The following is a 12,983-nucleotide window of genomic DNA, read 5'->3' on the forward strand; positions in this document are numbered from 1 at the left end:
TAGGCTTTCCAATATTAAAGTCAAAAAACTTTTAATAGCTATGAACAATCTTCCACTTGTACCGAAGACGGCAACAAGTAATTACTGGAGGAAGGAGAGGAGAGTAAAAAACAAACAAACAAACAAACAGAACCAAAAACAAAACAAACTAAGCACAGTCGAAGTTCACACAATAATCCTCTCAAAAGATTTGGTTTCAGAGTACTGCATCATGCACTTAAAAAGCAATCAAGTAAAGCACCACATATGAATATTATTCAGACTCCAGAGCAAGCAATGTTTCTCTCTCAAAATATAGGCTTTCCAATATTAAAGTCAAAAAACTTTTAATAGCTATGAACAATCTTCCACTTGTACCGAAGACGGCAGCTTGTCAGTTTCCAACTCATTAATTGATTCATCTTTGTTGGATGTCTACTATTGTTAGAACACATTGACAGTTGCACTCACCTAATGTATCTCTGCTGATGTTGCATCATCCTGGACAGTGCTTTTTTCCGACTGCAGCAATATATACACTATTGCAATTCCTAATTGCTTCTCAAAAACCTCAATTTTTGAGGCAAGGTTGTGTAACTGCCACAATTGGAGCCACCTCAAATAAGCAGATGATTTTCGAAGTTCTGCTGCATGTATTCACAAGTTCTGGTACATTTTTTGCGGAACAATATCAAAATCCTCCAGGTCGTATCGTGCTCGATCTCTTCCTATCTATAAACCAACACAAAAATAGATATGTCAACAAGTCTGAAAGAGGAACTAAGTACCACCTCACACAAGAACCTCTGCTGAATGTGAATATTCTAAGCCGATTGAAAGCAACTATCCAAATAAACTTGGACACTTTTAAGGCCCAGAAAACTTAGGATCCTCAATTTGAAGTGTAGATTTCCAATCATCAATTATCATGCTGTTAGATCTAACTTCACTCATTTCCTAAAAGATTCCAATAAACTGGCCAAAGAACATAAGACTGGCATTTAGAGACAAACCCTGCTCAAATATGCATAATCACAAGAAATTTGCTCATCCATTGATGTGACCTTTTTCTCAAGTGACATTATCCTGCAAACCAAACAGGCCATAGAATAATTATTTAATGGCTGCTCACACCATAAGAGAGCACTGCTTAATTTGCCCATGGCATCCACTTACTGGCGTATTGTTGTGTCTAATTTTTGAGCCATCTCTCTTGTCTTATACTGCTCAGGGTCTTCTTGGAAACAAACCATACCATCCTTTTGATTTATGGTAGCAAAAATCTCACCATCTTGGATCTGGAAGCAATACCGCAACAACTTGCTCAAACAGTACTCTTACCGTACCTTCTAGTTGTCAAATACACAAAAAAGGAAAGGTGGAGCCAGCCAACGTTTGACAGACAAGGTTTATACCATACGCAAGATATACAGCTCCGCTTCCTTTGAGCCTTCTAACTGCACAGTGTTTGCAATATCTTGAAGTGAAAGTGTCACGAATGTCTGCGTTAGTCTTTGTATGTTCCGTTTATATAATGACGACACAACTTGCTTTACCAAGCCCAAATTGCAGTCCTGAAATATGAAAAACGAATACCAGATTCAGGGATTGCACACACATCCAAACAAATATATGCTCGTGGCAACTACAGAGTAACATTAAAACCTCAAGACAGTAAGTCATGCCTTAGCACTTTTAACTCTCTTAAATGGAAATTCATTTGCTGAGAAAATAATGCAGCCTTCCTCACACGAGGAAAAGAGTTGTAGTATATAATAATCACATGGAGCTTGAGAAGTTAGTGCAGCCTTCCTCACATTAGGGAAAGAGTTGTAGTACATCATAATCACATGGAGCTTTTGCTTTAAGCTAGGCAGCTTATTTAAGTAGAGTAGCCCACCATGCAAGTCAAACATGCCACATAGGCAGAACCTTTAACAAAATTGTACCTGAGTTAATAGGCTAAAAATACAGAGCATGAAAACACCGTACCATCAAACCATAGACACCCCTCTACTTTCACTTCAAAAAAAATTGCATAAAATAGACGCAGAGAAGCACATGTCCATTGTGTTGGTTCATTAAAAAACTGGAGAAAGACAACAGCAAATTCCCAAGATTAATGGGCGTTGAGACTGAAATTCTTATGCCATCATAGACATTACTATTTTTTTAAAAACTCATCATCATTTCTTCAAGAAAGCTATTTGCGACAAACACTCTATGCCTACTGCTGCTCCTACTACATGCTGTCCAATAACCTCAGCGGTCTTGCTACCAAGCTTCCCCAGTATAACTAGGATGAAATTGTGATCAGACATAGTGGTGCTTGTGAGAACATTTAAAAAGCCTCCTTGCAGCATGGTCAAGTCCCCAACATAGAACCTATCCAACCTCCCATCTGTAAAAGATGAAGGAATATCAAAATGTTTCCCCTCTTCGAGAGGGAAAACTTGGTCAAAGGGGAATCTCTATAAAGGCTGCATACCAGACTTTCATGTACAAGCTCTAGGTTGTTGAAATCTCCTCCAACATTACATAATTCCATATTAGATTGGTCAACCGTTTCTAGAATACGATCTACAAACTGGTGCATAAATGTTTGAGACAAGATCCCCACTGAGAGCCCCACCGATATACCCTACCTGCGATGAGCTCACCTTCCTGAAAGAATTGCCTCCTTCCAAGGTGTAGGCTGCATCGCCTACGTGTCTTTTTTGCGAATGCCCTTGGGGCATCGACTATAGAGAGAGAGAGAGAGAATATATATATATATATATATATATATATATATATATATATAGTCAACCCACGCGGACACAGAAGGGCGACAAGATGACCAAATGCTCCTTCCAACCCACAAAGACACAATCCTCATAAACCCAATTATGAAGGTTGTGCATTATGATAACCTCCACTCAAACCTGAGACGGTGTCAAAGATGGCCACGGCCATCGACCGAGGTTCGAGACTGACTTCATGCATAAAGCTCCAATCTTGTTGGCATTTGCCTACTTTTCACCTTTGCATGTGCCATTATATATTTTCATCTAGGCAACGTTTTAAAGGATCATGGCTCTGATCTCCTCGAATGTGATCACCCAGCTCCTTTGACCTCTAGTCAATGTAATAAAAAACCCTTAAGAACTCCAAGGTAGCTTTGCTTAACATAAGCCTCATTAAGTTCTTGATGTCCAAGTTCTCCCCCGTGTTCTCCCCCACCAAGGCTAACTGGTCCCAAACCAATTAAGATTTGTTAAGGAACTCCTCGGCCCCCTCGCTTTCTGCCATCTTCAATGCATAAAGTTGGTTTTGCAAGTTTAAGATCCACGCAGAATTATCAATCTGATATAGGTTCTTTCTTATGATCCAAGTAGCACTATCTACCATGGGATCACATTGTTCTTTGTGATAGTGTATGAGCACTGCAAAAGTGTGTGTAGCTGTTCCTCCCATACCTGCAACAATGTTAGATCTGTTGGTACTGTTGTAACCTAGGGTTTTATTAAGTTCTACCACCTTCCACAATCTCCATGAAGTAAGGAGACTCATGCTATTAACTTCCACAGGGGCTAGTTAGGTTTGTCAAGCTTGCCCTCCCAGAAGTTAGGGATGGGAAGATATTGGTTGATGCCATTCCTGCTCTTCAGCTTGCTACAAACATAAAAACAAAAGGCTAGAAAACTTGCTGTCAAGAAAACAGAGCAAAGCAAACTGCTAAAATGGCTGACTGGATCTGCCCTTCTTTGCTGCAGCTCCTTCTCCAGAACTGCCAACTGATTTGGAGGGGCTTACTAGCTGCAGATCCACTTATGACTTCACTTAGTCAAGCCTTCTTGAAATCGGGGCACTTCCTTGGTTACGTCTTCAACCAAGCTGAAGATGGGCACAATACTTTGGGAATTCCTCAGTTTAGGTATTATTGATGCATATGAAAAGTATCATGCCCATGAGGTATGTACATGTTCGCATAACATACCTCAAAGTGTGTTTTTTAATGGTGTGCATAACACTTGGTAGAAAATGGGGTTTATGGCAACTTCCACAAACCAAATCATATCCTATGCACATGATACTTTGCATGCAACTGAAAATAGGTGGTATTGATGTGTGTGAAAAGTTCTGTGTCCATCTAGTATGAGCACGTTCAAATAGCACACCTTAGATACAATTTTTTGATGGTTGTGCATAACACGGTGAAAAAAGGGTTTGTTGAGACTTCAACCATCCAAATCATATCCAATGGGCATGATACTTCGCACATGTCCAGCTTCCTTCAAGAGTCGAGAGGCATGAAAGGTGAACTTGATCTGTGATTTCTTCAGGTCATCTCTCTCAACTGAACCACTTGGATCAAATACCATGTGAGAGAATTCACCATGCATGTAATCCACAACAACAGAATCAATCTTTCACCAAGTAGGTCATGGAGAAGAGAGAGATAGAAGAAAGAAAGTAGAGCTGTATAAACACAGTTCAATCAGGCTGAAAATAGAGCTCCACCTCATGTACAATTCCTGGAAAGCTTGCACAACTCAGGAATTGGAGGAACCAAGTGCAAGTGTGGACAGTGCACACAACAGCCCCAACTGACCAGCCAGCTGACTGGCTGCTGACATGCCACATCAGCGCATGCTAGCACACCAGAGCCATACCGCCACATCAGCACCATACCAGCCCGTACAGCAGAAACATCCTGCAGGCCACAGCAGCACCTCAGGTGCTGTCCATGGGCCCAGAAATAGCAAGAAATAGCACGTCATCATCTTGGGTGGCTGTGTGCCACCTCTGCATCCTTTTGGATACATAAAGACAATCTGCACAGCCATATGCCCCCTCAATGTGCACACACTGAATATTGTTTTGGTCCAATCATGGTTGTTAAGACACTCGTGTCTTATGATAAGACACTTAAGACACTTAAGACATGTGTCTTATCTTAAGACACCTTTAGACACTCGTGTTTTTTTTTTTTTGTGGGTGGGGAGTAACAACACACATTGAGTTTGACTTAGCCATGCTATCATTGATGGTGACTTTGGATCTAGCAGTGGCAGTGACCCCATAGATTCAGATTAGGATGAATCTTTAGAGATTTGAGTCTTGAGAGTCGAAAGCTTCCTTTCAATTATATGTATCGAGATGCAGTTTTCATTCATGTCACATGTGACAAGATTCAATTGTCAGTTTAAACCTTTTAGTACTCAAAACTTGCGAGCTCTTCAGTCGTGAGTCTTAACTTTAACTTTTAAGTCTTGAGTGACGAGTCTTGACTCTTAACTACATTGTACAAGTGCATTGTTTCTTCTTGCATTATTTAAGTATAGCTTATTGTACTTCTAGAATCTAACAACTAGCTATGCTAGCAAGTTGTACATTTGTATACTTACACATATATTAATTAAATATTTATTATTATAACCACAATGGCGTCTCTTACGTGTCTTATCTTTAAGACACTTTAGACACTCGTGTCTGAAGCGTGTCTAACGTGTCGTGTCTTAACGTGTCTTACAACCATGGGTCCAATGCCGAGAAGCTTCTAAGAATCATCATTGTATATGCCTGATGGTTCCCCTAGATCCTTAGTCTCCGAGATCTCCGTATAATTCTGATGTTCTCGAGTCCCATTCGGAAGTGAAACCTTCTACCAGATAACATGACCCGCTTCAAACAATTCTTTGTTGATGCCAGTTATCTGTATGGAGATAGTTATAGGTGGTACTCTGAATTTGTATATCTGAGATAAATATCAGAGCAGTAGTAGTATATAGTAGAGTGACTTTTTTTAAAAGACCCATAAGGTATTTTTCAGGGAAGAATGAAGATTCTAATAAATTGACACCTTGTTCAAGGAAATGGCCAAGATAGTTGAAGCTGCTAGGTCCCGAAAATAAGGTGTTGCTGTAATGAAGTGGAAGAAACCAACATCGGTAAAGTACTTGAGGAGACCTCATGTTCCTCGTGGATCAGCATACATGTATGAAGAGACACGAGAGTTTTTTCCCAATGGTGGGTACATAATAGCTGAGTATTTTTAGGTAGCACTAGAGTATAAGACAAAAGCAGCATCCTTACCTTTTTATAGGGATTCTGTCCATTGGGTATGAAGGATGAATGGTTATATAAATATTATGATGGTACAATGCCAATTAGGCGTTGTGTCCTGCATTGATGTCGCATACCAATGCTACGGGTGGGGAACTCCTCCTTTATCGATGCCATAAATTATTTATGGTTGTTTTTACCCAAACAAAAGCTCCGGTTCTATGATCAAAGACAGTTTGTTTCCATGATTGGGTTCGAGTAGAAATAAATGCCATGGACTTCCTCCATGAGATGAGAAACTTTTGATATCTTTTTTCACAGAATAAATCAAGAGATTTGCTTTTGAAAAAAACATGTACAATTGTAATTGCTTAGACTCAATATTCTTGGTTAAACTTTGTATGTATACAAAAGATGGTAGAGTAACATCCGAAAGAGAGAGAAATTCTATCTATCCCTTGCTCAATATTAGTTTACTAGACTTCTTCAAACATCTTTTTCTTGAAGAAGAGGAAAAGAAAAAAGAAAGAAAATGCAGAAATCTTTGTTGACATGAATGGCAACCAAGTATCCGCAAAGACCATTCAAAAGGTGATGGAGGAGAATGCTAAACTAAAGGCCATTTTATGAGCAAGACGTGAAGGAACCCAAGGGATGCTAAAAGAAGGCTACTTAGAGAAGAAGTAAATAAAGACGAGAACAGAGATACAAGAAGACTTCTCAAAGGATTTGAAGGGAAGGTGATTTCAGGGGAGGACGTTGAAGCATGAGTAGACCATCTAGAAGGTTATTTTGCAATGGCACAAACTCATGAGGCAATGAAACCTAAAATGGCAAAGGTACATATGACAAGTGAAGCCAAGGTTTGGTGGAAAAACCTATAGGGAGTTCTTAAAGGCGATTTTGACTTGGGAGGATCTAAAGGAATTACTCTCGGAATACTTCAACCCGACAGAGTACCAAGTAGAAAAAAACGCAAGGCAAAGAACACTGAGTGTTGATGAATACTACACCCAATTTAGTAGCCCATTGAAATATGCTCCTAAGCTAACCAAGGCAGAAAGGGTGGCTAGATTCACTAAAGGGTTAGTAAACCAAATAAAGCTTTTGGTCAATAAACCAGAGACAATATATGATGTCTTAGCTCATGCCAAGAATTATGAACTGATTGTTAGCACTTAGTGTTAGAAATTACCCAACAGAGGGTACGCACAGCGGAAGACTGATAGTAATGCCCAAGAGCTCACACATTGTGTGTATGGGATGTGGAATCACAAACTTTTGAACTTATGTGCATAAAATAAATATGCAGACTCATCAATAGACAATGAACCAGCCAGATAGAGAAACCACCAAAATAATATATTTCGGTCCAAAACTATGGACACAATACAAAAGAGAGAGATCCAAAGTCCCACCAATGGTGTGGTCCTCTAATCTTACCACAAGGTACTTCTCCTATCTGCTGGCTATCTCTAGACTCAAGCCGGCGTGCTCCACCTCGAGCGTAAGTAGACTTTCCGTCCAGAACGATCCTCTCCACCTTGCTGTCTGGAAACCAGCCTAGGTGGGCTGCCACTCAAGCTCAGTCTACAGCTCCTTCAGGATCACCTACACCTCCTGTGGATAGGCCCAAGGCTTGCCTTCTTGCTACTCCCATCTGCTGTCAGAGGGCTGCTCCAGAGAATGATGATCACAACACCTTGCTGCCCTAGAAGACAGCCAAGGTCCAGCCTCTAGGGAACTCAGTCTGCAGCACACCTTCAACTCTCCTTCACCCCCAGTGTGAGGCCTAAGGGAGTGGCTCCTGGCTGCTCCTGTCTGCTCCTGCTTTTGCTGAGCTGTTGGATGATAAAATGAGGCCTGAGGCCTCTCCTTTTATAGGCCCTCAAGGGCCTGTTGAAGTAACCGACTGGCAGCCCCTTAGTGGCCAACCAGTCTGCTGAAAACCGACCCATTGTGGGGTCCACTGGCCGACCCAGCAGCCCTCCCCATGGGCTCACAAAACTAGGCCCCTTCAGGGCCATTTGCAGGGCCGACCTGCCACATGGCGTTGCGCCACTGGCCAGAGCCCTACTGCCCTAGATTCAGGGCATTTTGCAAGCCTCACACCTGCCCATAGCTTCTGCCATCTGCCCCGCATGCAGGTGCCTTCCTGCTGCAGCATCCTTGCCTCCTGCCAGGTCTATACCAGCCTAGTACAGCCACGTATGCATTCCATACCTTCTCCGTACTGAAGCGCCATCTGTCCTTGCTGGAAATCCCTCCGCAATCAGGCTGCTGCAGGTCCCTGATGTCCACATGTCTGCCCCGTACATCAGGAGCTCCACGACTTGCTAGGTACCCTTCTTTCTTTGTGTGAGGTGCTGCCCATGTGGCAGCCCCCTCCCTCTTTCTTTTCCTAGGTTCACCCTCCTCGCTTTTTTAGTTCGCTCGCTTTTTTGGTTCGGTCACTTTTCCTTGCTCGCTTTTTGGTAATCCTCGCAAGCGACCACAATGTCAATAAGTTGAGTGCCACAGCAGCCTAGCAACATGCCATGTCAGCATATGCTGGCTCGTCAACATATGCAGCCATGTCAGGTGCTGCCATGTGGCCAAAATGCCACATCATAACCTTGGGTGGCTATGTGCCACCTCTGCATCCTTCTGGATGCATGGAGATGATGTAGACAGCCATATGTTATCTAGAACATCCAGCCCATCTCATTACGATAATGGATGGCTGCATACTGATGCTTATTGATGGTCTGAATACTGATGCTTATGCATCTCATCGTAACCTAAATTACCTACTCTCGATTCTCTTCATTTTGCCTTTCACAAATCAAAATCCCCATAGCAAGCATGACTAACTCAAAATCCCTTGTGATCATCCGTCATGAATTCAACTTGCCCATGAGCAGTCTACATTTATGTCAAATTTCAACAGAGAGAAAATATACCTTTGTAAGACTAGAATAAATCCAATCATACAAATTTAGATTTTTTGTTGTTCTAAAGTCCAAAAATATACACAGAAAATAAAAGAGAAAATGAAAGAGAAGAAAAGGCGGTAACAAAAACTTTTTGAAAAACAAAAGAAAGACATACTTAGCAAGCAAAGCAACACTTATGTCATCATCAGTGCCCAAGCATAAGCAGCTATACTAGGTTTCCAAAGAAGCGAGGAGTCTTTGGGCAAACCCAATGCTTAATTAAATACGTCAAATAAACAAAAGAGAAATAAAACAAGAAATAAAGAAGAAAGGAAGAAGGCGACTAAGCAAAATCTCTCTCTCTCTCTCTCTCTCTCTCTCTCTCTCTCTCTCTCTCTCTCTCTTATTTAAAACATAAAAAACTAAATGGAACCCTTACACTTATGTACCGCTTCCGACTTGTTTCAACAAATTATAGGAATCCCCATGGGCACTAATTGTGCTGTCTTTTTAGCAAACTTTTATCTTTTCACTTATGAATTTGAGTTTATGCAACATCGTATTTCTATTAATATTTGCCCTATCATTTTACATAAGCTTAGCCAAGTTAAGCATTTTATAGATGATTTATTTGTACCAGATGTTTCTGACTTTTAAGACTTTATGTACAAAGAGGCTTGTGCTTTTGGAGAAGGAATCTATTCTCGTGACTCTTGTGAATTGAACTGCTCTTCAAGAGGGGATTCTTGTGCTTTCTTAGATCTTGGACTTTCTCAATCTTTCGTAGGATTAGATGTTGACATATATGGTAAACGTGAACAGCCTGAATATAGTGGTTTACACACTGTAAAAATGCCTTACATTGACTCAAACATTTCTGATTTGGTAAAAAATGTAGTCATTTCTTCCCAATTACATAGATTTTTCCGCCTTTGTGCAACTAATGAGTCTTTCATCACAACTAAGGAGTCTTTCATATGACCTACAGTGATGTAAAGATTATCTAAAAGAAAATCTATCCAAGAGCAAACCTCTTCGACACTTAGGGGCTTATGTCATGGAGGGGAAAAAGGAGGGAAATAATGATGGCTATTTTGGATGCTTTTCCTTGGAAGAGCATAATTTGGATGTTTTTCCTATGATCCATGACATAATGATCCAAGGGAAAATGGACATGCTATAAAGAAAATGTCACATCAATGGTTCTCAAGAGTGTGAGAAATAGCACCTTGAGGTCTAGAGCATGGAGTGCTATTTTCCATGGTCCCAACCCATTTCCCATGATGCATTTGCACAGCATAGTAGAAATAGCTATTTCTTATGTATTTCCCTTCCATGACATAAGGCCCTTACTACTTTTGTGTATCTTTTCTTTTTAGAATCGATGTCATGATCTTTATTATTTAGCCACAGAGAAAAAAGCATACAATGTAGATTGAAACCCTCACTATATTCAGTTACAATAATTCTAGAAACCTCATTCTCTCATCTTGCCTTCCACTAAACATTAGCTGCACTTCTTGTCTGAACATATGGCTACTTATAATTGAAACCCAAGATAGCTATGCAAGCATGACTAACTCAAAATCCCCTGTGATCATCAATCATGAATTCAACTTGCCCATGAGCAGTCTACATTTATGTCAAATTTCAACAGAGAGAAAAGTATACAATGTAGATTGAAACCCTAAGAGCATTCAGTTACAGTAATTCTAGAAAACTGATTTCTCATTCACCAAGGTTAAAAACATACAGATTGCAGTTATGAGACAACGAGGAAACAAAATATTGATATAAAGATACGATAAATGCTGGTATAACCAGAGCATTTAAAATCATGGAGGCTTCTATATTATCATACGATTACCTTTTTAAATAAGTCTTCATGAGTTGCAACACATTGTTTCAATTCAGCTATGTTTCTGCTATTAAAGGAATTTGCAAGGTCGAGGTAATCCTGAAAGTAATAAGTGGTGAAAAGGTAAATATCAATAGGACAGCTTCAGTAAGCCAAACCATGAAGTAAAACAAAGACAGCAATATACACAACTATACCTGAGCACATGTTTTTAGATATCTTTGAGATACAGATGGCGTATACTTTGGGAAGGATGGAACCTGCATAAGTTAAACATCAGCCTTCTCTCTCTCTCTCTCTCTCTCTCTCTCTCTCTCTCTCTCTCTCTCTCTAAGGAGAGGAAAAGCCTTTGGGCTTTCCACTCCACACATGGTTGAGGCAACCCATCTTCGGATGGATATTACCAAAATTTTGTGTTCGATGGATGGAAAGTAGGTTAGCATCCCCCTCAATAAGGACGGGAAAAGCCTTTGGGCTTTCCACTCCACACATGGTTGAGGCAACCCATCTTCGAATGGATCTTACCAAATTTCCCCGCGAGGCCTCCTGCAGACGTTAATAGATCTCTCTCTCTCTCTCTCTCTCTCTCTCGGAAGAGGAAATATAAAAATCTGCAATATTTATAGTATTGCAAACATGAGAACATGAAGGTAATGAAACAGGATTTCATGAAAACATCCATATGGAACACAAAAAAACAACATAGGAGGCCAGAGATTTGGTGGGATAGCATGCTACACCAGCAAGGTCTGGGAGAAAACAGTCAAGATCATAAGGGAGGATCCACATAAACAATATATGTGGTTAGGGAAACATCCGATTGGCAGCATGTTACTTTGAACGTCCGCAATCACCCATCTACAAACAATAGTCACATATCACGAGAAGAACCACGTGCATTTGGGATAAGACAGCACCAGGTTTTCTAAAGACATGCAATTATTATGACAGGAGACTTCAATGCAAGAACTGGCTCATTTGCACTGCATTATCACAATGGAGAGAAGAGACCCCATATGGATGGAAGAAATGAAAGATGATGATGAGGAAAGATGGGGCTGGAGAGGATATCAACAGACATGGAAGACACCCACATGGGGAAACTACTTCTCACACTATCTGGATTTTTTGGGCTGCAAACATGCAATGGCACCGCATTTTTCAAAGACACGGGCAGACTACATGTAAACCCCTCAAGTGTAGTTGACTACGTGATCATAAGGCCGGCTGCAAGACACCTAGTACAGAACATCAAAATTGAAGAGGAGACTTCGTAGCCTACTGCAAAGGAATATTACTAGGCCAGGAATGCGAAACAGCAAATGAAGCTTGGAAAACAGCAGATATAGCTGAGAAAGAGTGCAAAGCTAGCATACAAGCAGGTGGTAAGAAACAACAAAGGAAGTTTTCTCAAGAGCAAACAACATGAAAGTTTTGAGGAGCTTAAACATAATCCCAGAAAGTTTTTCCAAAAGTTGCATGGCAATAAACCTCAAGAGAAGAAAGGATCATAGGAAGACACGATACAATTTGTCAAGAATCTCTCTGAAAGAGCTGGGGAAGAGAGGGTCAACCATAATTTTTCTGGGGAGAGGTCTGAAGAAACGAGCCAATGGGAAGAATAGAAGCCGAAGAAAATGCTCACCAAACTCTAGAGAAAGGATTTCCCTCAGAATGGTAGCTTAACAGGATTGTACTGATCCACAAGGGAAGGAAAATTAAGGTGGCAAAAAACTACTGCACAATCATGGTGAGCAGCCAAATGGCCAGTTTATGGCACTATCATTGTGCAAAATATCAGCAAATGGGCAGAGGCCCACAAGGAGTTAGAGCACCATCCCAGGCACGTTCCATGTAAGAAATCCTAGATTTACTATATTTAGAAATGTGCTAAGGAACAGAAAGGAGACTGAAATAGCAAAGAACAAGGAATAATTGTATTGCTTGAGTGTCTGTAGTGTCTGTAGTGTATCATCCATACAATTGGGCCTCTCTTATATAGAGAGTGAAGAGTCACACATGAAAAGGTGTGTACTCCAAAGTGTATGTGCATGAAGAGGTGTGTACCCCTTGTGAAGGGTGTGACCCTTGATGAGAGGGTACATTACAATAGGAGTGTCTCTTCAATAGAATGTCTCTTGTGAACGGTTGTGCCTCATAGGAAGTGTCCCATCGAAAGGGCA

General features: G+C 40.8%; 1 protein-coding gene, 1 non-coding gene and 1 pseudogene across 2 annotated transcripts in view; 2 read left to right on the top strand and 1 right to left on the bottom strand.

The window, feature by feature from the left end:
- Nucleotides 1–263: 263 nt before the first annotated feature.
- Nucleotides 264–12,983, bottom strand: part of COP13 (Proteasome component (PCI) domain protein) — a 40,683-nt gene continuing 27,963 nt past the window's right edge. The window contains exons 6-11 of the mRNA XM_087398400.1: nt 10,998–11,060; nt 10,810–10,899; nt 1,395–1,553; nt 1,156–1,277; nt 993–1,065; nt 264–711 (exon numbers count right to left, since the gene is read on the bottom strand). Of these exons, the coding sequence (XP_087254526.1) occupies nt 637–711; nt 993–1,065; nt 1,156–1,277; nt 1,395–1,553; nt 10,810–10,899; nt 10,998–11,060 (582 nt within the window). The 3' untranslated portion in view covers nt 264–636. The remainder of the gene's footprint in view (nt 712–992; nt 1,066–1,155; nt 1,278–1,394; nt 1,554–10,809; nt 10,900–10,997; nt 11,061–12,983) is intronic.
- LOC147884149 (uncharacterized) lies at nt 9,429–9,923 on the top strand (annotated as a pseudogene).
- LOC147884150 (U6atac minor spliceosomal RNA) lies at nt 11,214–11,334 on the top strand. Its single transcript, XR_015543735.1, has one exon. It is a non-coding gene; the product is annotated as a U6atac minor spliceosomal RNA (small nuclear RNA).

Source organism: Dipteris shenzhenensis, chromosome 27 (genome assembly GCF_047967505.1).
Source record: "Dipteris shenzhenensis isolate YYH24624 ecotype China chromosome 27, Dip_SZ_1.0, whole genome shotgun sequence".
Taxonomy (NCBI): domain Eukaryota; kingdom Viridiplantae; phylum Streptophyta; class Polypodiopsida; order Gleicheniales; family Dipteridaceae; genus Dipteris; species Dipteris shenzhenensis.